The sequence below is a fragment of the Aquarana catesbeiana genome, linkage group LG12 (genome assembly GCF_042186555.1).
Source record: "Aquarana catesbeiana isolate 2022-GZ linkage group LG12, ASM4218655v1, whole genome shotgun sequence".
Lineage (NCBI taxonomy): Eukaryota > Metazoa > Chordata > Amphibia > Anura > Ranidae > Aquarana > Aquarana catesbeiana.
The window spans coordinates 219,805,397-219,831,143 of record NC_133335.1 but is presented as its reverse complement, the minus strand read 5'-3'; the positions used below and the strand labels follow the sequence as shown (position 1 = coordinate 219,831,143).

Sequence of the window (25,747 nt, the reverse complement as noted above, 5' to 3'; positions counted from 1 at the left end):
ATGCCCCATACACCCACTTTGCATAACTCATATGGGGGAGGAAGGGTATACTCAGAGCCCTCCCAACCCTCTTGTACACCTCTATATTAAAAGGGAATTGAAGTAGAAAGTGATCCATGGACTCCACCACTCCTCCACACTCCACTCTCGGGCAGCCCCGATCACTCATGGAAAGAAACTTCAAGTTGCCCTTCACATATAGTTTTCCATGAAATGCAAGCCAAGCCTGATCCCTAAACTTCATTGGGATTCTCTTCAAATTAATTAATCGCAAACCCACCCCCAAAACCAGGCTTGGGCAATCCCTCAAGGCCAGTGGCTCGGAAAAAGCAGAGCTCATTTTCCGCTTCTCAAGAAGTTTCCTTGGAAGAGATCTGACTTCTCCTGCTGTTACTTGCCACTGCCGAAGCATTTTCAAACACGGGGCAACATAAGCCGGGAGCTGTTCATGCTTGACCCTCAGGCTTTTCACTGGCCCACCATTTTCCCAGTCTCGCAGAAAGGGCCTAAACCAGGACTGGAAAATACCAACCCACCCAGGCGGTCTCTCTGCCAACATGTTACCAAGATTGTACTTCACAAACATCAGAGAGAAAAAGACTACAGGATTGACCATCCCTAGACCACCCTCCCACCTAGGAAGGTAAGTCACATTCCTTTTGACAAGGTTTATTCTGTTCCCCAATAACAGCTGGAAGAAACAACTATAGATCCTGGTATAGAGAGAAACTGGCAAAATGCAAACAAACCTGACATACAGAAAAATCGGAATCAGGTATGTCTTGATCAGATCAACCTTTTCCCTCAAGGAAAGCTGCCAACCTTTCCAGCTTGCCACCTTGGCATCGGCATTCTCCAGCCTGTTCACCCAATTTGCATGACCATAGTCACCTGGGCCGAATTCAATGCCTAGAACTCAAATTTTTTGTTGGGGTTCCGGGATGTCATCCGGGAGAACAAAGCTCTCACCTTCCACACCCATCCAGAAAGCTTCACACTTGTCCTGGTTGACCTTTGAACCTGATGCCTCTGCATACTGCCCTATCACTGAGACCACCTCCTGCGCCTCCCCAGTCCCAGAGATAAAAACAGAAACATCATCAGCATAGGCCACAACCTTCAAAGGAGGCTCACCAGCGATGCCCACCATCCCTGTGCGGAGTTCCCGGGTCTGTACACCTGCTGTGCACATTATGAGGAGTTCTCACCATCCTTGCACCGAGTTCCCGGGCCTGTACATCTGCTGTGCCCATTATAAGGAGTTCCCAACTTTCCTGCTTTGAGTACCCAGGTCTGCACACCTTCTGTGCCCATTATGATGGGGTCCCACCTTTCCTGCACTGAGTTCCCAAGTCTGCACACCTGCTGTGCCCATTGTCATGGATTCCCACCATCCCTGATGATTTTTTTAAATTTAAATTATGGAGAATATAACAGGAGGCACTAGAACACACTAGGGTGGGCAGTAACTCTCAGGTGGTCATTAACAGAGCTGGCAATCAGAGTATCCAAGACTTATAATGCACAGGACACATTAGTAATAAACCCTCAGCTTTTTTTTCAAATGTACTGGGTAATGTCAAGCAGTGCAACATTACCTAGTACATTTTTTCCTAATATCTGTGCACATAAATATGCTTAGTATCCCAGCTCACCACCACTGATTATCAGTTCTGAGTGCTGCTTCCCCTGAATAGCCAATAGTATAATGTAATCCCTGTGCCCATCACAGGCACAGTAAAGCAAGGACAGCACAGGTTCCAGGTTCTGTCAATTAGCAGCTGAAGGGAGGAGCAGGACCTTGCTGGGCACTGGGCCTATGAGATTCTGCGGACTTTAAAACTTATTCGCAGTGCCGGCCAGAAGAACGTATGTAAAGGTGGCTTTACAGACCCTCCAGGTGACACATGAAATCCCTGGGCAGGAACATTTCCATTATTTACAATTGTGCAACTGGATTTTATCTCTCCGTCGCACTGCCTTCTTTCCTTTTCGTAAGACATTCTTTGAGCATTTTTCAATGTTTTACGCCTCCCTTAATGGTAGGTTGTCTTTGTCGACCCTTTCCTATGTGATACAATGGGAGCGGGATCTTGGTTCGGGTCAGGCTTCTGGTCCAGAGTCTTTGGCCTATGGCAATCCTTATTTCATGTAACAATTCGTAAAGATGCCCGACTGGCTCTTTTACATTGTCCTATACCAGGTCTTTTCGCGCATGAGCGGAAATTCGCTTTTTATATCTGCCAAGCAAACTATAGCCCAGGCCTGGAAGACTCCGTCTGTTGCTTTTCAGGGAGCGAAAGCCAGAATGACCGCTCTGATGGTGGATGAGCAGATGTCTACTATTTTGAAGGATTCGCATGCAAAATTCTTGAACGTTTGGGACTCTGGAATGACGTACTCCTGCCCGTCCCTGCCCCCGACTAGCTATGGTCGACTGTAAACTTTACTTGTGCAGGTCCCGCGTCCGTGGTACTCGCCCTCTCCTGGGGCCTTTCTCTCACTTTCTTTTTCTTCTTTCCCTTTTTTATTCCCCCTCTGTCTTTCTTTTCAACTTCATTCTTGATATGACGGCTATTATATGGAGACTAATTTCCCTTAGGGGACAATACAGTATAACTTGTGCTATTTGCCTTACCTCTACCCTGACCCTTTTGGGTCCTGGCAACAGTTTATAGTTATGTTAATCATTCTACGTACATACGCTGTTTCTTTTGTATATGCCTGTTCAATATTGACCCTGCGTGGGAAAACCATGGCTTGTCATACTCTTTCAAAACTTAACAAAAATATTGAAACAGAAAAATTGATAAAAATTTCAATTGCGTAGTGTTGCGTGACCACGCACTTGCCAGTGAAGGTAACTCAGTGCTGAATAGCAAAAAATGCTCTGGTCATGAAAGGGGTAAAACCTTCTGGAGCTCAAGTGGCTTTACAGGCATTAACAAAAAATTGCGCTGACAGAAATATGGACACAGCCATTGCTAAACTCTCCGGATGGGTGATAGAGGAATAATGAAAAAGTAGGAGGAGGAATTTAGAAAGCACAGGTCCACAGACTGAATAAAGCAGAAGTAGTACAGTGGCAGCACAGCGGCTTAGTGGTTAGTATTTCTGCTTTGCAGCACTGGGGTCCTCAATTTCGGTTCCAACCAGGACACTATCTACATAGAGTTTGCATCTTCTCCCTGTGCATACATGGGTTTCCATTGGGTACTCCAGTTTCCCTCCACACTTCAAAAACATGCTGGTAGCTTAATTGGCTCCTGATATTCCAAGATGGCTGTCTCACCTCCTATACACCCCGACTCCAATTTGATAAAATTTTGAGTCCTCAGAGAGGAAAGCACTATAGAAATATTGTAATTAATTATTATATGCTTTTCTGCATTTCCTCAGGTATAGCTTCCTCTCTAGTAAGGAGATCAGTGAGCAACACAGTAGTGGCATCACCAAAACTCATGAGACCAGCAGTCAGAGGGCAGCTGTGCTTTAGATGATACCCCAATGCAAATATACAGTTATGAGGCTCAAGTCACAGGATTGCCTAGGTACAGAGAGAGGAAGAGCACTGTCATTTTTCAGGTCAATTTTATCTGGCTATATAGTGAGGTTGGAGTGAGGAAAAAATGCACATTACCTGTGATGTTAGCTGGTATTGAAGACCCTCTAGTGCTGAAAGGCGGCTCTGAAGTTCTGGTGCTTGAACCTTGGAGGGTGGTGTTACGGTATCCAAATGTTTAGAAGTCTTTACTACAAAACAAAATAGCATTAAATCCATGTAAAAATGTGGTATTGTGAAGTAAAAATTCAGCATTGCTGGGAACTCAAACATGGCCTGAGCTTCAGCAAATGAACAGAGAGCATACCCAAAAGGCCACACAGTAAGCTAGATTCTGCACTACTAACACTGCCTGGTAGCCTGTTAATGCTTAAAGCTGAAATCCAGGTATGGATATTTGTGCATAGTTACCCTAGTCCAGTGTGGACCAATGTAAGTATGCATATTCTAGCTCAGGGGTCTCCAAACTTTATAAGCAAGGGGCTAGTTTAGTGCCCTTTAGGCTTTAGGGGGGCTGGACTATGGCCAGCGGGTGTAGAAAATGCCCCAACATCAAAGCTTCATTATTGGTATTAATGGGAGAAATAATGCCCTATTGATGGTGTCCGTAGGGGGAATGGTGTCCTATCATTGGTGTCAGTTGGTGGAACAGTGCCCATGGGCCAGGTAAATGCAAGCAAAGGGCCACATCTAGCACCTAGGCCGCAGTTTGTTGACCACTGTTCTAGCTGATCCCTGCAGAAGCAGAGAATCACTGTAGTAGCTATCCCTACTACAGTGATCCTCACTATCTTTTGGGCCCTGCGCCATTGGAAGAACCCCTTGCATTTTCCCTAAGGAATGCAAATCGTTCTTTAACTGGAAAAGATGGGGAGGCAGGAAGGTGATGTCATGACTGGCATTCTCTCCAATTTATTAATTGAGAAAAATACAAGGTGTTCTCTGAATGGGTGCCAAATAGGTGCTATGCCAAGTGACTGACACTCTGTGTTCACTCTACAGCAGGGTAGTTTTTTTGCCATAGGACCTGGAAGATGGGACCTGGACGATGGCTTCTGTGCTCCACAGCCAGGTATGGAATTTGCATACTTTCATTGATCCATGCAAAAATATCCATAACACTGGCTCCTCTATTAGCTAAAATCCTCCTCCATCGATTATGCCCCCTCCCCTCAATGCTGTAATCTTACAGTGCGTGAAGGTTAATAGGGCTAATTGATTTGTGATAGCAACTCGTCAAGATAGCTCAAATAGGCCTGCCTTTTCTGCCCAGCTCCTCCGTTCATAGAAGCTGTACTATAGCTTCTACAAATGAAACACAATCTACGAATGGAGGACTGGCGGGTGACTGAACTGTCTGGCCCCTTTATTCTTAGAAGCTATATTACAACATCTATTAATGGAGGAGGTAGGCAAAAACGGTGGTTATAGCCAGGCACTCTTGATGAGTGCCTGTCACAGCTCATCATCTCCATTACACACCGGAAAATTACAGGATTGGGGGGGGGGGGGGGGGGGGGGCAGGAAATGTATTAGTTGTCTTTATATCATTTCAATTCCTATACGTTAGTTGTATGAACATAAAGAAATGTATAGGAATGCAAATTATGTATTCCTATACCTTTATTATATTTTGAGAGCCCTGCCTAAATACAACACACATAATCCATGTTAACACACCACAAAGGAGTAAATGGGCCCTTAATGCTGGCCCCATTTAGGAAGAAAATTGCATGGCTCTGCTATAGTTGAGAATCACTAGTTTAGGTGGGTGCTTTCGTAGCATCAGAAACAGAAATAAAATCCACAGATGCAGACAGATCAGCTGTTAGAAAACTGGAACAAATTTATCTTTCAGCTCAGAGAACTTTTTTTATGCTGCATATTGGTGCATAATTATCTTGGAACAGCACAAGACAGCAAAGTATGCATGTAGCACTACTGCCTTCTTGTGGCCACTTATCGGAAGAACACTGTGCAATAAACATTCAGTGCATTTCTCCAAGACCCAAAGCCCAATGTACATGTAGTACCAGTTATACCTCAATAAGGGCCCATTCACACTATGCATTGTGTTTACAAACAAGCATTAGTTTAACATTATCATGCGCTAGGACAATACAGCACACCTTAATGCATAAAAAAAAGTACACATGTAAGGCACCACACCACAATTCTTTAATTAATGTGCCTTGTGGTAATGTGCAGCAAAATGCCAATTTTACCACAACAACGTTACAACAACGCATGAGTATGAATGGACCCTTATGCCGCGTACACACGAGCGGACAATTCGACTGTGTGTGGGCTTCATCGGACCTGCAGCGGACTTTTTTGGTCGAAAATCTGACGGACTTTTTAGATTTGGAATCTTTACGTCGGAACTCCGCCGGACCCAACTCCTACCGAAAAGTCCGCTCGTCTGTATGCTAGTCCAACGGACGAAAACCGACGCTAGGGCAGCTATTGGCTACTGGCTATCAACTTCCTTATTTTGGTCCGGTCGTATGTCATCACGTACGAATCCGTCGTACTTTGGTGTGATTGTGTGTAGGCAAGTCCGTTTGTTCAGGAAAGTCCATCGAAAGTCCGCCGAAAGTTCGTCGGACCAGTCCGGTCGAAAAGTCCGCTCGTGTGTACGTGGCATTAGATGTTTGCTCAAGTTTTGTTAAAAAGGAAGGAGGAAACTAAATTTCCCTTAGATGCCATACTGAATGACCGTTTCTCACTAAGGCGGATAACCACTTATGAATAACAGAAGGGGTAACACTTTGGACAATATTCTTTAATCCTTAAGGGCCCTGTGATCTTCACCTTCTGCTGAGGCCAGCTCTGCTTGTAGTCGGTTCCCTATTTCAATCAGTTGTTGTTTCTCCATGCTGAGCTGAGAAATTTTGTTCACAGCTTCTTTCAGTTTACTCTTTAGTATGTAAGGATTGGTTGGTCCATGACCCGGTGTTGTAAGAGCAACCAATTGCTGCTGGAGGGTCAGTACCTCTTCACGTAGCTGTTTCACAGTTTCACTCTATTAGGAAACAAAATAAATGCTAAACAGAGTTTAGAGTCAACAAAACAGGAATTTGGTGCTCGCCGGTAAACTCCTTTTCTTGAGAGTTCATTGAGGGACACAGGAAGTCTTTCACCTAAGTGGTATACAACCGCCTACAGGAGGATTAGAAACCCCAGAGATCATTCTGTTACAAAATCTGGATCAAAGAATCCTTGATCCAGGAGACCTGAGAGACTGGAGCAATGAATCCTTGATCCAGGAGACTTGAGAGGGCTCAATAGAGACCTGCTAATCTGTATTATGACCCAGAAAGGTTGGAGGTGACTAATGAGGGCAGGGACCAAAACTCTAGTTTGTAGCCCCTGGGTACAAAGAAAGGGTTCCAGTGAGAGAGCAAAGAGCAGAGGGGATAAAGGGCACCTCTGTCTCGTTCCGATGTTAATGGAAGCTTTATATTGTTGGGTTGTTCCTGTCATGACATGAGCAGACAAATTACTTTAGGCAGTGTTGTTCCCATCTAAGAGGTTAGTCCCCAGCTTGCCCAATAAACCCAATAGTTGAAATTATATTTAAAGCCAATTGCTGAATTCTCACATAAGCTTTAACATTGTAATGTAATTTTTAAAAAATGCAATCTTTGGAAATCTGCAGCTTTCATTAAAAGAATACTGGGTGATCCTGACATGAAGCTCATTGTTCAGGCACTTCCTGTTGCAGAGTGGCAACTATCATCCAGTTGTGCTCCTGCGTTGTCACCCTGTTATTTGGGCTCCAGGTGGTCATGCTGACTTAGACTGCTCAGACATGGTCCACTGTTGTCACTATCAGGAAACTGGTCCTGATCAAATGTGCAACTGATGTTGGAGTGATTGCATGTAAGGAAGAAGTGGATGAAACAGGGACTTTCCCAAAGTCTATATATCTAATGGCTGGGCCTGTTGATAGGACACTCAGGCCCAGCTCACTGCATTGTGATATGGGTGTCGGGTTCAAGCATATTATCCACCACCAGCAAGTGGAGCTGACTACTTATGTTTTTAGCTAATATTATTTCACTATGCCTTGAAATAAGTGTTTGTAATACTTATGTGGACTCCAAATACACAGATAAAAAGACATTCTCCAGGGCCACCAGAGGTGTTAAATAAACCGCCATGGCTGGGAAGCAAAACACAATTCCCAAAGCAAAATATGAAAGCCTGTAAGTATGTTGGTGACAATTTTCTATAAGCTCATAACATAAACACATACCTCGCTGAGCACCACAGGGACTCGTTGACTGGCAAGTTCCAGCTTCAGTGCACACACCTATAGAAAAGTAAAAAACACAGTGGGAAAGGTAGGATTAAACTTTGAGCATTTTTGGTACATAAAAATGAGGCAGACAGCATAACCTATTGGAATATTATACATACTAAAATCGTTCCCATGAAAGCAAATGAACTTTTATTGTGCCTGTTATTCAGACATGCATAGTGGAGTGGGTCTGTCTAGTAGCCAAACAACCACAGTAATATAATTTCCAGTTCCAGACGTGCGTTGTAAAGCACCATGATGTTGTAAAAGGCATAACAAACACATACAGTGAGGGAAAAAATGATTTGATCCCCTGCTGATTTTAAATGTTTGCCCACTGACAAAGGAATGATCAGTCTATAATTTTAATGTTAAGTTTAAGAGTGACAGACAGAATAACAAAAATATCCACAAAACCCATTTCAAAAAAGTTATATAATATAATTGATTTGCATTTTAATGAGTGAAATAAGTATTTGATCCCCTATCAATCAGCAAGATTTCTTCTATACAGGTAACGAGTTGAGATTAGGAGCACTCTCTTAAAGGGAGTGCTCCTAATCTCAGCTTGTTACCTGTATAAAAGACACCTGTCCATAGAAGCAATCAATCAATCAGATTCCAATCTCTCCACCATGGCCAAGACCGAAAAGCTGTCCAAGGGTGTCGAGGACAAGATTGTAGCCCTACAAAAGGCTGGAATGGGCTAAAAGACCATCGCCAAGAAGCTTCAATGATGAGAACGGTGAGGAATCAGCCCAGAACTAGCCAGGAGAATCTTGGCAATGATCTCAAGGCAGATGGGACCATAGTCACCAAGAAAACAATTGGTAACACACTACACCGTGAAGGACTGAAATCCTGCAGCGCCCGCAAGGTCCTCCTGCTCAAGAAAGCACATGTAGAGGCCCGTCTGAAGTTTGCTAATGAACATCTGAATAATTCAGAAGAGAACTGGGTGAAAGTGTCGTGGTCAGATGAGACCAAAATCAAGCTCTTTGGCATCAACTCAACTTGCTGTGTTTGGAGGAGGAGGAATGCTGCCTATGACCCCAAGAACACCATCCCCACCGTCAAACATGGAGGACGAAACATGCTTTGGGGGTGTTTTTCTGCTAAGGGGACAGGACAACTTCACTGTATCAAAGGGACAATAGACAAGGCCATGTACCGTCAAATCTTGAGTGAGAACTTCCTTCCCTCAGCCAGGGCATTGAAAATTGGTCATGGATGAGTATTCCAGCATGACCATGACCCAAAACACACAGCCAAGTTAACAAAGGAGTGGCTCAAGAAGAAGCACATTAAGGTCCTGGAGTGGCCTAGCCAGTCTCCAGACTTTAATACCATAGAAAATATGTGGAGGGAGATGAAGGTTCGAGTTACCAAACGTCAGCCTTAAAACCTTAATGACTTGGAGAGGATCTGCAAAGAGGAGTGGGACAAAATCCCTCCTGAGATGTGTGCAAACCCAGTGGTCAACTTCAAGAAACCTCTGTGATTGCCAACAAGGGTTTTGCAAATCACTTCCATACATAATCTTGCATTACTAGGACACTATCATTCTGCAGCATTAATATCAAACAATACCACCAATGAGTAGACAGTTAGGTGTCTGTAGAAATTGTGTCTGTGGGCTAAATATTGGTGCTCATATTCACGATACCTGTCACCGCCACTCCAGGCGCTTTAATCTGTAGTATCTAGTGATTCACAATACAGGAAGGGTGCAGGCATTCATAGTGCTCAATCCAGAAAGCATGGTAGGCATACAGCATGAAAAGGATGCCACACACAGCTAGCTCAGCATATTATGTGAAGGAAAATGGCCTCAGGCTCCTCCTGAGCCACACGCCTGAAGTGTTTCACAGCGCCCCCAAGGCTTAATCATACAGGTCTATGATTAAGCCCCAAGGGTGGGTGGGGCAAAATGCGTCAGTGGCGTGGCCTCAGAGGAGCTTGAGGCTGAGGCAGTTTTATTCCACACCGCTAGCTAGCGGTGTGCGGCATCCTTTCACACCGTATGCCTCGGTTCTTATATACTGGAAAGACTTGTTAAAATCACTTAAAAAGGACAATTTCATTTTAAAACAAAACAACAAAAAAAAAGAAAAAGTGAGGGGCATGCTCACCCTCCCTAGCCCCCAATCCAATCCAACCCAAAACCCCACCCCTAAGAGGTTTGCTTACCTCTCCAACACACTGGTAGCTGTCTCCAGTGTTTACAACCTCAGACCCTCGCCTGCGCAGTACCTCTACATAGATCTTGCAAGGACATTCACTGTACTGTTCATTTAAGCACAAGAGACTCCATTTTGTTCTCACTGTTGAAATGTGTTCTGTAACCTTCACCTAACACACAGACACTTCTCCTACTAAACGCTCTCTACTCCCCCCCTCCCTTCTCAAGGTTTTACTTTTGCAATTGTTCTATTCGCTAGTTTTTAATAACATATTTCTATTTGTTAGCTTTTAATAACATATTGCTATTTGTTAGTTTTTAATAACATCTCACACCACCCCTTTCTTGTCTATGTAAAAAATAACATGTAATAATAAATTTTCACGGAACGGACATTTTAAACACAGTGAATGAGTCCTGTGAATCTGTTCCTGCAGCTGCAGTATTAACTTTGTTTTAGAGTCCCAATCAGAAATCAGTCATATCGATCTGAATAGGCCTATACTACAAAACTAGAAATGCTATGGCTGTGCCCTAATTCAAGTCACTACTCGGTGCTTGTACTTATTTTACCTTTGTTTCCAACCATTCTGATCTTCACTATCACTCTGGAACTTCCAGGTATGAAGTACCGGTAATATGAAACATGTTACATGTACCCCCACAATGCAGCAACTGGATCTAATTGGCAAATCAACAAGCCCCAGAAATGTCACATGTGGGAGGCAGGAGATGACATGCCACCAAGTTTTAAACTGTTCAAATTACAAGGTATTGATGGTCACTTTACAGGGGAATTCTTGACATTTTTGTCATGCTGGCAAACTACTGAGCACAATATAAAGGAGAAACACTGACCTCATTTCCTAGTCCGACTGTCTCAAGATTTTGCTTCAGGTTGCCTTTAAAATATTCTTCAGCCTCTTTCCGGGCTTCATTGAGCTGCAGTTCCAGTTCAGATTGTCTCTGTTGGAGGCTGGAGATAGTGGCCTGGTTGTGACGAGTGTCATTGCTCACCTGAAACTGAAGCTGATTGATTTCTGCCTGTTTCTGCTGGACCTAAACAAAAAGCAATTTACCAAAATATGCTTAGATGCATATAAACATTTAACTATGATGATAATATAATAAAAAAAATAGCGAAGACAAAACGCACTGTTATCCTAATTCCCTATGTAATTTTTTTAGCTATGACATTTGGTAAAAACAAGGAAGGCTCATCTGAAGGGGCAGGAGCACTGTGAGGAAGCGAAGATGTATGAAGGGCCATATAGACCCTCAAACATATCAGAAGGGGCTTTCAGGTTGTAAAACATGATGCTTAATCTATTAGTGTCCCCTGATGTGACCACCAAGCTTCTTACCTACAGGACGTTACAAACATTTTTATTAAACCACACTCCAAAATGTTCCCTTAAAATAATTAAAGGAGTTCCTATTTAATTTATCAGTCAGTCCAAGAATTGATTAGCTAAATGTATAAAAGGGAATCAGTCTACAGCTATGTGTCACAGCCAAGCTCCCATCATCTGACTCTCAGTGGTGTTAGTCTCGCTATAGACCTGTCACTGTGCACAATGCTGCAGAGGTGTGCTCTGTCCTGTAACCAGCATCTCTTTAAAACTTAGAAATGGGAACCCCAAGTGATTGTTGGTGTTCACAGCTGTAACATGTAACAGCTATTCTGGACAGGTCTTAATGTAAAAGTGTAAAATCACTCACTATAATTTACTCCCCTTCTTAGTAATTCTGTCTTTCCCATACCTTGAACAGTGGGCAGCTAAGACAGAACAGTGTTGCTGCTGCCATGTTACAACAGTTTTTAAGCTGCAGAACCCTCGACGGATCATAATACGTTATGGACTTGACCCTGAACTTGATCCAGGCTTAATACCAGAGCACATGCACCCCACCACTCTGCAGAAGATTGTATAGAAGTAATCCCCATCCATCCCCCTCCTGTAATGCAACAGGCCAATTGAGAAAGTACTATACTTCCTTAATAGATAATCTGTCACTAAATGAAATCAGGAGCTCATGGTATGTTGGTATGAGTATGAGTTAGGGGCAGGAGTCTTATGTTATTGGTGGAGTGTAGTTTGCCCAAATAGAGGGTACCAAGAAAAAAATGAGTATGAAGTGCCAGGGACCTCTTTAGCAGTTCAATGAAGAGCAGATCAGTTCACTTTTTGCTAATTGGTGACCCGCAGCCAACTCCCTGCAGCAGGTTTCTTAGACCATTACAAATTAATTTCACTTATGGCTGGTCATGACGTTATCTATAAACGCCTATTTCCAAACCTGTGAGTGACTTTTATATGATCGGCACATCATGCTACACAGATAAATGAGGTCAGGATCATGACTCCATATAGAAATAACAAATGGGGCTCCGCTAAGTAACTCTTATCTCTTTTGAGAAAACTTTTTTCGCCTAACAAAAATGTATTACAGAGTGCTGGTTTAGCACATTTATGCTGCTTGAGAACAGCATAGCATACGTTAAAATTTTCTTTTACAAAATGCTGGGAAATTGGTCATCAAACACATTGTAGAACATTTAAATATTGGAAGTATAGGATGGGGCCATTACAGAGATGGGAAACTTGAGTTAGTTCTGTTGCAATAATTATGAAGGTCCAGGGTTACCTTCTGGTTAAGTTCAGCAACCATTGAGTCCAGGTGGGCTGTTCTGGCTTCCAGTCTCTTAGCAGCTGCTGCAGATGCCACTTTATCTGCTCGTAAAGCACCTAAAAACACGAAACAGAATATTGCAGGGATATACTGTACATACTCTTGCTATTTTATACCATATTTGCATATTAAATTTTGCAGAAACAATAAAACACAAAGCTATATGAAAATTACTCATTCACCAACACATCTTTAGCTACCTATGGTCTCATTTAAGCTCCTGATGTGAGTTTGGATGTAGACGTTGTCAGGTAGCAACGGTTTTGCACTTGCCGGTGGATCAGGAGAGTCTTTCATTGACGGAGCCAACTGAAGCTGCTCTTCCATCTCCCTATTCCTTTGTTTTAGATCTTTGATCTCCTCCTCCAGAGACTTCACATAATCTAAAACACAAAAAATCATAAAGATATTGCTGGACAACAATGACATAGTTTTTGAAAGGTTTTCCATAGTAAGGATGGAAGCAATTTATAACAAAAAATAGCAAGCAATCATGTTTTGTTCTAATTTTCCAATATAGGAAATAAATGATGAACCATTTCAACTGCAGGATTTAAAGTGGAACATTAGGCATAGATAAAAAAAACACCTTAAAGTGATACTAAAGTCTTGACTTTTTTTTTTGATTAATAATAACAAACATGTTATACTTACCTGCTCTGTGCAGTAGTTTTGCACAGAGCAGTCCAGATCCTCCTTTTCTTGGGTCCCTCACTGGCGCTCCTGGCTCCTCCCTCCCGCCGAGTGCCCCCACAGCAAGCAGCTTGCTAGGGGGGGCACCCCAGTCGAGCCGCTGCTCTGGGTGTCCATTCAAACACAGAGTCACGGCTCAGCCTCGCCCCCTCTCCCTCCTCGTTGGCTCACTAAGTTTGTTTGACCATTATTGGCTCCCGCTGCTGTCTCAGCCAATGAGGAGGGAGAGTCCCGGACAGCCAAGTCTCTCGTGCAACATTGCTGGATGCGGCTCAGGTAGGTTTTAGAGGGTATGAGGGGGGGCTGCGGCACACAGAAGGTTTTTTTTTTATCTTAATGCATAGAATGCATTAAGATAAAAAACCTTCTGACTTTACAACCACTTTAACATGCAGTTCTGTATTCCATTAGCATAATTAAACGTATTCTTAAAGTATAACTAAAGGCAAAACTTTTTTTTTAGTTTTGGATAGAGTGAGATAGATTAGAACGCTTGTCAGTTTTATTTCCTGTCTGTGCCCTCTGCTAAGGAGATTCACCCTCTCTATTTGTCCTGTTTACCATTATCATTGAAAATGAAGGTAAACAAAAATCCCAAATTCTGGGTTGTCCCCGGAAAAGTAATTGAGGAGAAATCTTCCAATGAGAACACCAGAACTGGTGGCCTGGGGGTCCCCAAGGAATTCCCTTAACTTGCAGGGAATTCTTCTCACTTCCTGTTTGGCTATGGGACAGGAAGTGAAGGAAAATCTCTGCAATGGGACACAGATGGCAAAAAAAGAATCTGTCAGGATTTATAACCCTCCCTTGCTCTATCCAAAAAAAAAAAAAAAAGTGTTGCCTATAGTTCTACTTTAAAGTGGAACTTCAGTAATTTTTTCATCTATTAAATCTTCTGCCTTTGTTGTTTTAATTTTGTAAAAGATTTTTTTTTCTGCCAGCAAATACCTTATACAGCCCACTTCCTGTTTCTTGTCTGGGTAAAAAGCCTAGGCTTATGACATCATGCACAGCTCTCTCTCTCACTCTAGTGAGAAGGGAGGGGTTATGAGTCATAAGAGGGCCAATGAGAGCTACAGAGCTGAATGTGTGCCTCTGTGTGTCTATGAATCCAGGAAGTGAACAGGCAGCAGCTTCAGCTGCCTACAGTTAAAATGGATGCAGCCAGACTCAGTGGAGGGAGATTTCTGCAGCATATTTGGCAAGTACAGAATCACAGTATATATAAAATAATAAGCAAAGTAGTTGGAGGGAAGCTTCAGAATGGCAAAGATGTTTTTATTACAAATTATGTGAGCAGACTGCAGTTCCTCTTTAAACAAAAAACATAAATTACTGAAACTGTATTGATATTAGCCTCTGCCAAGCCATACCAGCAGCACATAGACTAGAAAACACAGGGCCAGCAAATGAGCCATTCAGGTTATTTTGCATGCACATGTGTTGATAGTGAACATGCTAGCAGGAGTGAGCAAACCGAGCAGAGTTAATGAGTTATCAGCTTGTTGCTGCTCCTTAAGCCACGTACACACGAGCGGAATGTCCGACAGAAAAAGTCAGACGGAAGCTTTTCATCGTATATACCGATCGTGTGTGGGCCTCCTCTGACTTTTTTTTTTTAAAAATCTGACGAACCTAGAAATGGAACATGTTCTAAATATTTCCGACGGACCCAATTCCTATCGGCAAAACCGATCGTCTGTATGCTGGTCGGGCGGACCAAAAACGACGCATTCTCTGAAGCAAGTACAAAACGGAAGCTATTGGCTACTGGCTATTGAACTTCTTTTTCTAGTCACGTCGTACGTGTTGTACGTCACCTTGTTGACGGTCGGACTTTGGTGTGACCGTGTGTAGGCAAGAATGGAATTCTGTCGGAGTTCCGTCGGAGAAACCGTTGGAGAAACCGTTGGAGTTTATTCCGACGGCTAAACCGGTCGCGTGTACGCGGCATTAGTTGTCCAATCAGCAGGCTGTAGACAGGAAGGTGGCACCACTCTATTCATTAACCCCTTGCCGTCGAGCGTACGCAGATGTGCATCCTCGGCTTTCGAGGGTTATACCGGGATGATGCCCGCAGCTGCAGTCATCATCCCGGTACTGTTTTTTAGAGCCGGCAATCGGCTTTCCAGCAATAACAGCCACTTGGCTGTTATAACGGAGGAGCGGGAGGGGACACCCCCCCCCCGCCGCCTCCTGCCGCTCTTACCAGGCCTCCCGTTCCACCAGGAGGCCAGATCAACAATCCGCTGCCTGCAGCGGTTAGTGAAAGTCTGGAATGAAGCCGTAAGCGGCTTCGTTCCAGCCTCCTAATTGTAAACACGGAAGCGACGTCATGACGTCACTCCCCGTTTACTTGGTTGCCAATGGCGCCGGTTTTAAAAAAATATACAGTATTCAGAATCGCCGAAAACAGCGATCTGAATACTTTGAAGTGCAAAGGAGGGATCGGGGGTCTTTTAGACCCCCGATCCCTCCATAAAGAGTACCTGTCACCACCTATTACTGTCACAAGGGATGTTTACATTCCTTGTGACAGCAATAAAAGTGATCATTTTTTTTTTTAATAACAATTTATTAATATTAAAATAAATAAGAAAAAAAAAATTTAAAGCGACCCCCCCCCCCCCCCCGTCACCGCGAGCTCGCGCAGCAAAGAAAATGCACACGGAAGTCGCGTCCGCATATGTAAACGGTGTTCAAATCACACATGTGAGGTATTGCCGCGATCACCAGAGCGAGAGCAATAATTCTAGTACTAGACCTCCTCTGTAACTCTAACCTGGTAACCGTAAAAAAAATTTAAAGCGTCGCCTTTGGAGATTTTTAGGTACCGTAGTTTGTCGTCATTCCACGAGTGCGTGCAATTATAAAGCGTGACATTTTTGGTATCTATTTACTCATCATCTTTCACATTATACAAAAAATTGGGCTAACTTTACTGTTCTGTTTTTTTAAAATTCATGAAAGTGTCCCTTTTCCCAAAAAGCTGCGTTTAAAACACCGCTGCACAAATACCGTGTGACATAAAATATTGCAACAATCGCCATTTTATTCTCTAGATTCTCTGCTAATATATATATATATATATAATGTTTGGGGGCTCTAAGTAATTTTCTAGCAAAAAATACGCATTTTAACTTGTAAACACCACATGTCAAAAATAGGCTTAGTCATGAAAGGGTTAAACCTAAACTAGAAAGTGGGGTCACTTCCTGCCAGGGATGAATTACAAGAGTGGCTGGACTGATTTACAAATCCGCTAAAAGAAAAGACAGTTCACGTGCATTTTAACTTGTAGTAGCCAATTTGAAATTTGTTCAGGGCTCTGGGGAATAGATCTAAAAAATGAAAGCTAAGTTCTGGTACCTTCAGGTGGCCACACTAGTATGCCAATATTGATTTTTTTTTTTTTTTTTTTGAACAGGTAGTTACCCCTTTCCTCTATATCTCACCAGCAGAGGGCACAGTCCCATGGGTGTTGCCAGATATTGGTTCTGTCCGTTCAGCAGCTACAGGTGACATCTGCTCGCACAACATCTCCATCTCCTTCCTCATCTGGCCGATCACCTGACGTAGTTCTGAATTTTGCTCCTGCAATTTCTGAATCTCACTTGATGCAAAGTCTGGCATGGCTGTCTGTGTAAAAATAAATTATCATTAGCTGGGGCTGTGTATATGGAATGACAAGCAACAGCTTATGTACATGAACAAGAGTACGGGCAAATGAAGGATTCTGATTTTGGCAACCAGATTCCAGTAATCCTTTTGCAGACAGGCTGCATTAAAACTATAGAAGGATGGAGTGGTCCGGATCTCCAGAAGTCAGATGTGCCCCCTTTACAATACTTCGGTCAACAACGCTCACATTCCCTGAGCAGTGATGTTGATTGGAGCAATATGCAGGAGGAGTGTCAGATCGCTTGAGATCTGGACTTCTGCATTTGCCTGGATTAGTCCAGATCTTCTTTACTTCAACCTGAATACATAACAAAAACTAAAAGGTAGGTTTTTCAATGTGGCAAAAAAAAAAAAAAAAAAAAAAAAAAAAAAAAAAAAGCACAAATGACAACATTAATATTTTCCCTTGTTTTTCACAATGGAGATCCTGTCATTTTAGTGCACACTGAGCAAGTTTCTAGTCAAAGTAACCCACATCATAAAAAAACTATCAATAAATGGAGTATTCCATGCTGTTCATACTCACTCAGTCACTATGAGATTCGTTTTCTGTATTCTGCAAAAAAACCTGGTTGATCCTGCTGTTCTCTATCTCCCCCTTCTGTCTGAATCTCCAATTCAGCTAGGGATTTTGCAAAGCACCGTTGGCAGTTCTGCACATGCTTAGTTTTCAGTGAGTTTCTATGCTGAGCATTACCTCCCTATCCCGTCTGCGCAGCCCATCTGATTACAGAGCCCCACATGTGGGCGTATACAGAGTGGTAAATGACAGCCCACTCCCTCCCTCCTTCTCCATGCCCACTAACCAGCTAAACACAATGGGTGCAGGATATTACATGTAGATTGATGGAGGCTTCACCTCCCTTCTATTCTAAGACACAGGCTGGAGGGGCGTGACACAGCCTGTGACTGGCAGAAATCTGCTCACACCATGTTTTTTTCCACAAAACAATAAAGATTTGATTTCAAATATATATTTGTATGCCAGTTTAAAACAGTTTATTGATATTAAAAACTGTAGGTGAACAGATATAAACCACCCAAAACCTGTCCTACCACCACTGCGCTCTAAATGAGAAAAGTTGAAAAGTAAAAATATAAAAATGCAAATAAAAAGCTGCCACTTTAAAAAGTGAATAAATAAAATCTGAATTTACCCCTGACCCAGTGGATGAACGCGGAGGACTGTCTGCTGCGGGCTGGTGAGACGATCGTCGGCGTTCATGCTCCCTAGGTCCGCTGTGGCCGTGTATTGCTGAGTCACTGTCTGCTGCATGTCTTGCTGTGATGTTATCTGGCTGCTATGAACCGACCTGCCTATTGTTTTTATCCACCATGTGAGTGTATTAGCGTTTGTTGTGGTTTTGAATAAATCCTTTTAAACGGTATTACACTATTGGAGCATTTCTTCTTATCTCTTATGTGAAACACCATCCTAAGGAGAGTGTCCGGAACATATACAGCGGTGGATAACAGTGGTCCCTTTTTAACCCCTATAAGAGTGGGATGAGGCTTTTTTTGGCCAAACACGAGAGTGGGAGGCCTTTACAGCTGGTGAGTTTGAAATTCACAAGGGAGTGGAATCACGTCACTGAGGTGTGGTGGAAATTTGGATTACAGCACTGTGGAGTGGAGACACTTTTACTTTTGGAATTGCCTTCCTATTTTTCACATCATATGTGGACTTTCATTTTTTGTATTTTTTTGCACTTATATATTTTATTCACTGGGTCTTTTCTTCAGTTTTTTCAGTTTTTCTTCACTTTACAGTTTGATGCTTTGAGATTTTTTAGTGCTGATAGTACGATACCAGTACACATATTTATCACGAGGTGTTATGATTATTGATGTTTCACCTGTATTTTGAGTTATGTCATGTGATATTATCACTGTTTATATAGTCTCTTGATTTTGGTGTTACTCTAATCAAGCGTTTATATATCATTATGGTCACAATTTGGTATGTGCAAGATCACGCTAAGGTGTGGATGTAGAGTGGTTATTTGTTATGCACCTATTTTTTATTTATTTTGATTTAGTATTGCTTAGAGTGCATCCTCAACACATTTAACGTCACCAGTATATGTGCCATTTTTTCCTTAATCCCACAATTACTAGGGCCAGCGCCACTATTTAATCTCTACTTTAGGGGTAAATTCAGATTTTATTAGTTTATTGATATTAATTATTTATTTTTACTCTGTATTCCAACGCCTGTTTATTTTTTATTTTGAACATGAGACCAGCAGCAGAGGACTAGAAACTCCTCTTGCTTATGTTTTAATAGCTGGAAAAGATCTGGGTCATGTGACAGCTGTACATCGATTAGGAAAAGGGTACTTAGATGTTTTTTTAATTAATATAATTACAATGTTATATACAGAAATAGAAGGAAGGGACAATGTAAATTAAACTGTGTCTAGTATCACTTTAAGGTTAAAAGGCTAATGACGTGACAGTTTTGGCTAATCATGTGACAATCGCAATGTGTGTTTTCTTATATTGTTCTCATATTATGAGACCGAATATTCAGATCCCCCACAATATATGGTTAGCATTGCTGCTTATTAGATACAAATTTTTAATTTAAATTTAAAATATTTTTATACAAAATTGAATGTATAATGAATTGGGATGATTTGCCAGTGATCTTCTGTTTATAGCCAACTGTTAGGAATGCAGCACAGCACAAGCACAGTTAGCAGCAATGAGCATCTAATCAGATTAGAATAAATCTGTAGCACAGATAAGAGAGAAATAAAAATACAATATTGTTTCCTTGAAACTGATAAGAGACAGCTTTAATGAAAAAAAAAAAAGGACACGATAGATTAGATAAAGGGAACAGCCATATGTTTTAATTATGTTTATCTGATAACAGCTAGGAAATACCAGCAATTTACAGAAATTGTATAACAAGACTGAACTGTTTCACAGCAACTGCCACACCTTGTAGAAGAAGATAGGATTTGTGTACTCACTGTAAAATCCTTTCCCTTCCTCCATTGAAGGTCACAGAAAGTCTTCAACCTTTGGGATATGTTGCCACATACAGGAAGGCAAGCAACTAAAAAAAAAAACAAAAAACAAAAAAAAAAAAAACTGTAGGTCATCCGAGGATAACTCCTCCTCCTATGAGTCTCAGTTTCCAAGGAAAAGCCATACTGAGAGCATGAAGCACAGAAGGGTCGAACCTGAAATACTGATGCATGGAAAAATAGGGACAGACATCCTTGATGTCACAACAACCAGAAAGTCTTCCTGTAGATGATGACAGACCTGGTGTATTCCATGTGGAATTGCTGAGCTCAAATAAAGACATTCAAAGCTTTAAGATCCTAGATGGGGTGGATGCTCCCTTTGGGTTTGGGAACTGTGTATATGTTAGAGTAAACCTGTCTGGCACAGGAACGGGGGGATAACACATAAGTCCACAAGACCTGAGAGGACTTGAAGGAGATCTGTTAATCTGTGCTGAGACACAGGGAAGTTGGAGGTGAGAAACAGAGGTGGATGCAGGGAACAAAACTCCAGTTCATAGCCCTGAGGTACCATCTCCTGCACCCAAGCATCGGAGATGAAAGCTGTCAAAGTGTTTTTAAAGGTTAACAAATGTTTCCACACCTTGAAAAGTGAGAGCAAACCTTCATACAGAGGAAGGCTTGTCTGAGGATTTGGCAAACATTGAGCCCCAGACCTTGTGTGTGGCTTGAGAGATAAACTTCAAGGGTCACAACAGGGAGGGTGCCGGAGTGGAGAAATTAAAGATTTTTCTTAGCAGATAAATGGAAGAAGGCATTGCAGTCTTTTTCTTAGGGTTTTTATGCTGTGGAAGATTGTTTCTCTTACAACCAGTAACACCCTTGATAATGGTATCTGCAGTAGATCCAAAGAGACATTGTCCCTCAAAGGCCATGAGGACCAGACCCTATTAGATGTGGGTTCTGCAGTCCAGCATTTTAACCAAGTTGTCCTATGCATGCGTACTGACATTAGACCCATGGTAAGATAAACTATCACAACTGAAGGTTAAAGCTATAGCCATTTTCTCTACACATTCTATAAGTAAGGGATCAACTGCAGCAGTGATAAAAATTATGATTAGTCAGACATTGTCTATAAAAGAAAAATCATAGCTAATATTCGGTGACGAGCAATACAGAACTTGTGTTCTAGAAATGGGTTCCAACCTTTATCAGTTGGCTCCTTAACAGATGCATCCTCCACCAGTATGGCGGTCGCTTTGATAAGGCAGGATACTGTCAGAGTCATAGTGGGGATAGCCTACCTTTGTACACAATCCTCCCCAAACAGGTATAAGGCTAATAAGCTTTAAGCAACGAGCAAATAGCTTGTCATGGTGTTTCCAGTACTCATAGAGAAAGAGTTGGAACAGTGAGTGCAATGGGAAGGTTTTTAAAGCCTTAGGGGCTCGAAAACACCTAAGCATGCAAACAGCGCTAGTACAAGCACCAGGCTGATTCTCTAGTGTCAGAATAGTATGCACCTCATTGATAAGAGCTGAAATGGTCACTCTTAATTTTGTAGTAACAATACAAGAATATGACTCCACCAGAATAAGCTCATCTGGCAAAGACTATAGCCATTTAGAGGTAAAGAGAGTCTCTGTGTTCTGACATCTCAGAAACCATGGAGGCCACAGGTAAATTAGACACAGACTCTACGGGGGAAGGCACAGGAGCATGCTTGTGGCATCTGTGGTCACTTGGCAAATGACTGTGTTATTTGGTACCAAGTATTATACAACTGTAATGAAAACCTTCAACTGAAAGGGTAGAGGAACCGGCTGCACCTGCAGGAGCTAAAGAGGACTCTGATGATGGAAAAACTCTAGGAGCAGAGGGCAACATGATTCTAGGCTGCTAACATCAGCATCTTTAGTAGGGGTACTTCAAGCAGCCTTGGAGCTGTTAGTAGAGTGTGAGCTGGGGGAACCCCGTTACAGTGTGGGAATCTTTTTTTCTACAGTCAGATATGTTGTGACCGTGTGGCTATGAGTCAAGGCTTCAGGTACTCACAAAATCCAAACAGTTGGTAGCCGGTGAGGCTTGGATGGCTGGAGGTGACCAAAGTCACTGTAGTTGGGCAGCAAGGATGAACCAAGGGTTGGCGAACCATGAGGCTTTGGCCTCATGCACACGAGACGCAGGTGCAAACTCTGCTGAACACATGTTTTTAAAAGCTGAAACCAGCGTTTAGAAGCGCCCCTTTTGCTGCGTTTGCATGCCGCCTTTGCGTCTAGAAGCATCTGCAGAGCAGAGAATGACATTTTGTGACCCAACTTTGGGGCCCCGTATCTCGGGGCCACTTGGTGCTAGGAACCCCGAGACATGGGGCCCCAAAGTCGGGTCGCAAAATGTCAAGCACTTCTGCAGCAGAGAATGACATTTTCCGACCTGACTTTGGGGCCCCATATCTCAAGGCCACTTAGTGCTAGGAACCCCAAATTTGCATATGTTATAGTGTTAGTCTAACTGTGTTAGCACACCAAACTTGGGGTTCCTAGCACCAAGTAGCCTCGAGATATGGGGCCCCAAAGTCGGGTCGTAAAATGTTCCTTTAGAAACACTTATAAACACAAACGCGGCTAAACGCGGTACCCGCGTTTAGCCGCGTTTGGCGTGTGAAACATGGAAAACTTTTGCTTCTGAACCCTTTTTTTGCTTCCGGAAAAACGAGGTTAAACCCAACTGCCTAAAAACGCCAAAAAACAAGACTGTGTACATGGACACATAGGATAACATTGAATGGGTTCAGGGGCAGTTGAAAAAAGTGTCCAACTGCCTCTGAACGCGCGTTTAATAGCGTCTCGTGTGCATGAGGCCTTTTTTGCAAGCAGGAGTATCAGTGGGGAGATGGTTCCTTGATGCTGCATGGTGGGAAAGAAAATACATACAACACTCCACCCTGCAGATTTTGTCAGAGCTCTGTCCCACAGCGTTAACCCCTTCCAGCAGGTTGGGAAGCTGGGAATTTAAAAGGCACCCAGCAAACGTAAAATGCTTCACTTGACCAGCCCACTCACACAGTAAGGCCTCATGTACACTGCTGCTGGTAAATGGACATTTAGGAGCAGTTGGGCAGTTTTTTCAGCTTCCCCTGAACTCTTCTTTATGTTGTCTTATCAGTACATGTACACAGGGGCGTTTATAGTCTTTTCAAGGCAGTTGAGTTTAGAAGCCGTTTTTGGAAAGCAAAAAAAATGGGGTCAGACGGATGTTCAGAGGCATTTGAAATGCCAAATGCCTGTAACAGCTTGTAAATGCTGCTAAACGCGGTAACTCGCATTTAGCAGCGTTTTGTTTACAAACGGACATTTTTAGACTCCGGTTTCTAGCTGTCAAGTTAAATCGCTCAGGAGAGGTTAAACAACGTCCCGTGTACATGAAGCCTAAGTCTTCAGAGACACTGATAGGGCAAGCACTAAGGCAATGCTCTGGACTTGAAAAACAAGCCACTGCATAATTTGTTGCGAGAATGGAGTTTGGGAAGCACTTTGGCCTATAAATTTTTCCTTGCCAGTGTCCAATTATTATGTAGGTGGCAGTATAACTCAAAGGTTTTAGACTTCCTGTGTTCCTCAACGGTTAAGTTAGTAACTCTGTACATAAGCTCAATGTAAATACAACATCTTTTATATTTATATATATCCTAACGCCCCTATGTAAGCATAAAAAAAGTGACTGGTTCTCTTACCTGTTCTCCTATGTGAGTCAATGTTCCCTGCTTTGTGATAGTGGTCACAGCCCTGTCCCTTTCCCAGGTCACAGTGGAATTTACAAGCTGCAGCTCATTCAGTCGTCTATCCTTTTCCTTTAGTTCAGCTTCCAGCTACAACAAAAATATTTCAATAAAAAAAGAATACAGTACTTGGTCTTTTTTCCTACTACGCCAATTAACTGAGGCTAAATGTTCCAGGGTAAAGAATAATTCCATCCAAAACATTCTCCCTGGAAATTCTAGAACTTTCATATACTATATTCCCCCTTCTCATACATTCTGCACTTTTCTGTTTCCTGCTAAAATGGTATTGGTTCCCATGGCAGATTTGCACATCAGTAATAAAATGACCACCAGAGTCACCTTGGTTTAATAGTAAATACCAGTCATGTGTGGTACAGCGCTCAGCAGGATCAGGAGAAGAACTTATTTAAGGACCATCACATCCATTATATGGCCAAAAGTCCTTATGTACTGTCAATACTACAGGGTTTCTGTTAATGACATGGTATATAAAAACTTTTTAGATAAGTACGCGCTTACTACCTTGAAACCGGCTTCTGTTCCAGTACACCTGTGTTCCTATATACAAAGCCAGCTCCAGAACAAAACAAAAAAAGTGTTTAATATGTTTGGTACAGAGGAACTCCAGTGACCTGCACAGAACCCTTAACTCTACCCTGGTAACACTTTAATTTTTGTGACTCCAATGGCGACCCAGGGTCTTATGGGGCGTACACACGGTTGGACTTTTCGGCTACAAAAGTCCGACAAACTTTCGACGGACTTTTGGTGGACTTGCGGCAGACTTTCTAACAAACGGACTTGCCTACATACGATCACACAAAAGTCAGACGGATTCGTATGTGATGACGTACACCGGACTAAAATAAGGAAGTTGATAGCCAGTAGCCAATAGCTGCCCTAGCGTTGGTTTTTGTCCGTTGGACTAGCATACAGATGAGCGGATTTCTGGGTCCGGCGGAGTTACGACGTAAAGATTTGAAGCATGTTCCAAATCTAAAGTCCGTAAGATTTGCGACTGGAAAAGTCTGAAGTCCGGGGAAGCCCACACACGATCGGATTGTCCGCCGGATTTAGTCCGCCGGCATCCGTCAGACTTTTGTAGCCGAAAAGTCCGACTGTGTGTACGCCCCATTAGGGTACTCGGAGATCACGATTTACCATAGAGTATTATTACATTGTTACACTGTTCATGTAAATTGTTGTTTTGTCTTTTTTTGTATGTATATTTTTTCTGTATCAACTCTTTTTGATGGTTTTTAATCATCGATCATTTGTTTGATCAAATGTTTTTTTTATGTATATTCAATAAAATTGACTTTTTTGTACTATCCAAGTGTATGTTGCCTTTAAAGTCCCAATGAAGGGGGATCTCTCTTTTTCCTAAATGCTTAATAGGAATGTGGCAACCACACTTTTTGGGATCTGACATGATGAAACCCTCCTTTTTGCTACAGGTCTTCTAGTCAAACATCAGTGAACTGAGAAATGCATTTTTGGCTGAATGAATTTCCACAGAAACACTCCAAAATCTTGTGGAAAGCCTTCTCAGAAGAGTGGAGGCTGGATGGCAACTCTGTACATTAGCCCATGCTTTTGGAATAGGAAGCCCAAGAAGCTCATAAATATATGTGATGGTAAAGTGTCCACAAACTTTTAGACAAAAGATTCCTGGAGCATTATGGGTTAGCTTGGAGAGAGCACAGCATTGGCTGTCTGCTTTTTGTTTGACTGTCTGAAACTTGAAATTAAGCTGTCCGATAAGGGAAGCGTCAAAGAAAAAAATACCCTAAAATATGTAATTCTGTTAGTTCTGACCATGATGACTAAAATAAAATATTTACAAAGCCACTCAATGTCTGTG

General features: G+C 42.4%; 1 protein-coding gene across 5 annotated transcripts in view; it reads right to left on the bottom strand.

Annotated features, from left to right (window-relative positions):
- The window catches only part of CCDC57 (coiled-coil domain containing 57), a 142,549-nt gene that overhangs the window by 20,846 nt on the left and 95,956 nt on the right, over nt 1-25,747 (bottom strand). For all 5 annotated transcript variants that reach the window (XM_073606702.1, XM_073606703.1, XM_073606701.1 and 2 more), the window contains 8 exons: nt 23,836-23,970; nt 16,893-17,076; nt 12,945-13,127; nt 12,700-12,800; nt 10,909-11,109; nt 7,824-7,880; nt 6,377-6,587; nt 3,641-3,753 (listed from right to left, as the gene is read on the bottom strand). In XM_073606702.1, the coding sequence (XP_073462803.1) occupies nt 3,641-3,753; nt 6,377-6,587; nt 7,824-7,880; nt 10,909-11,109; nt 12,700-12,800; nt 12,945-13,127; nt 16,893-17,076; nt 23,836-23,970 (1,185 nt within the window). The remainder of the gene's footprint in view (nt 1-3,640; nt 3,754-6,376; nt 6,588-7,823; nt 7,881-10,908; nt 11,110-12,699; nt 12,801-12,944; nt 13,128-16,892; nt 17,077-23,835; nt 23,971-25,747) is intronic.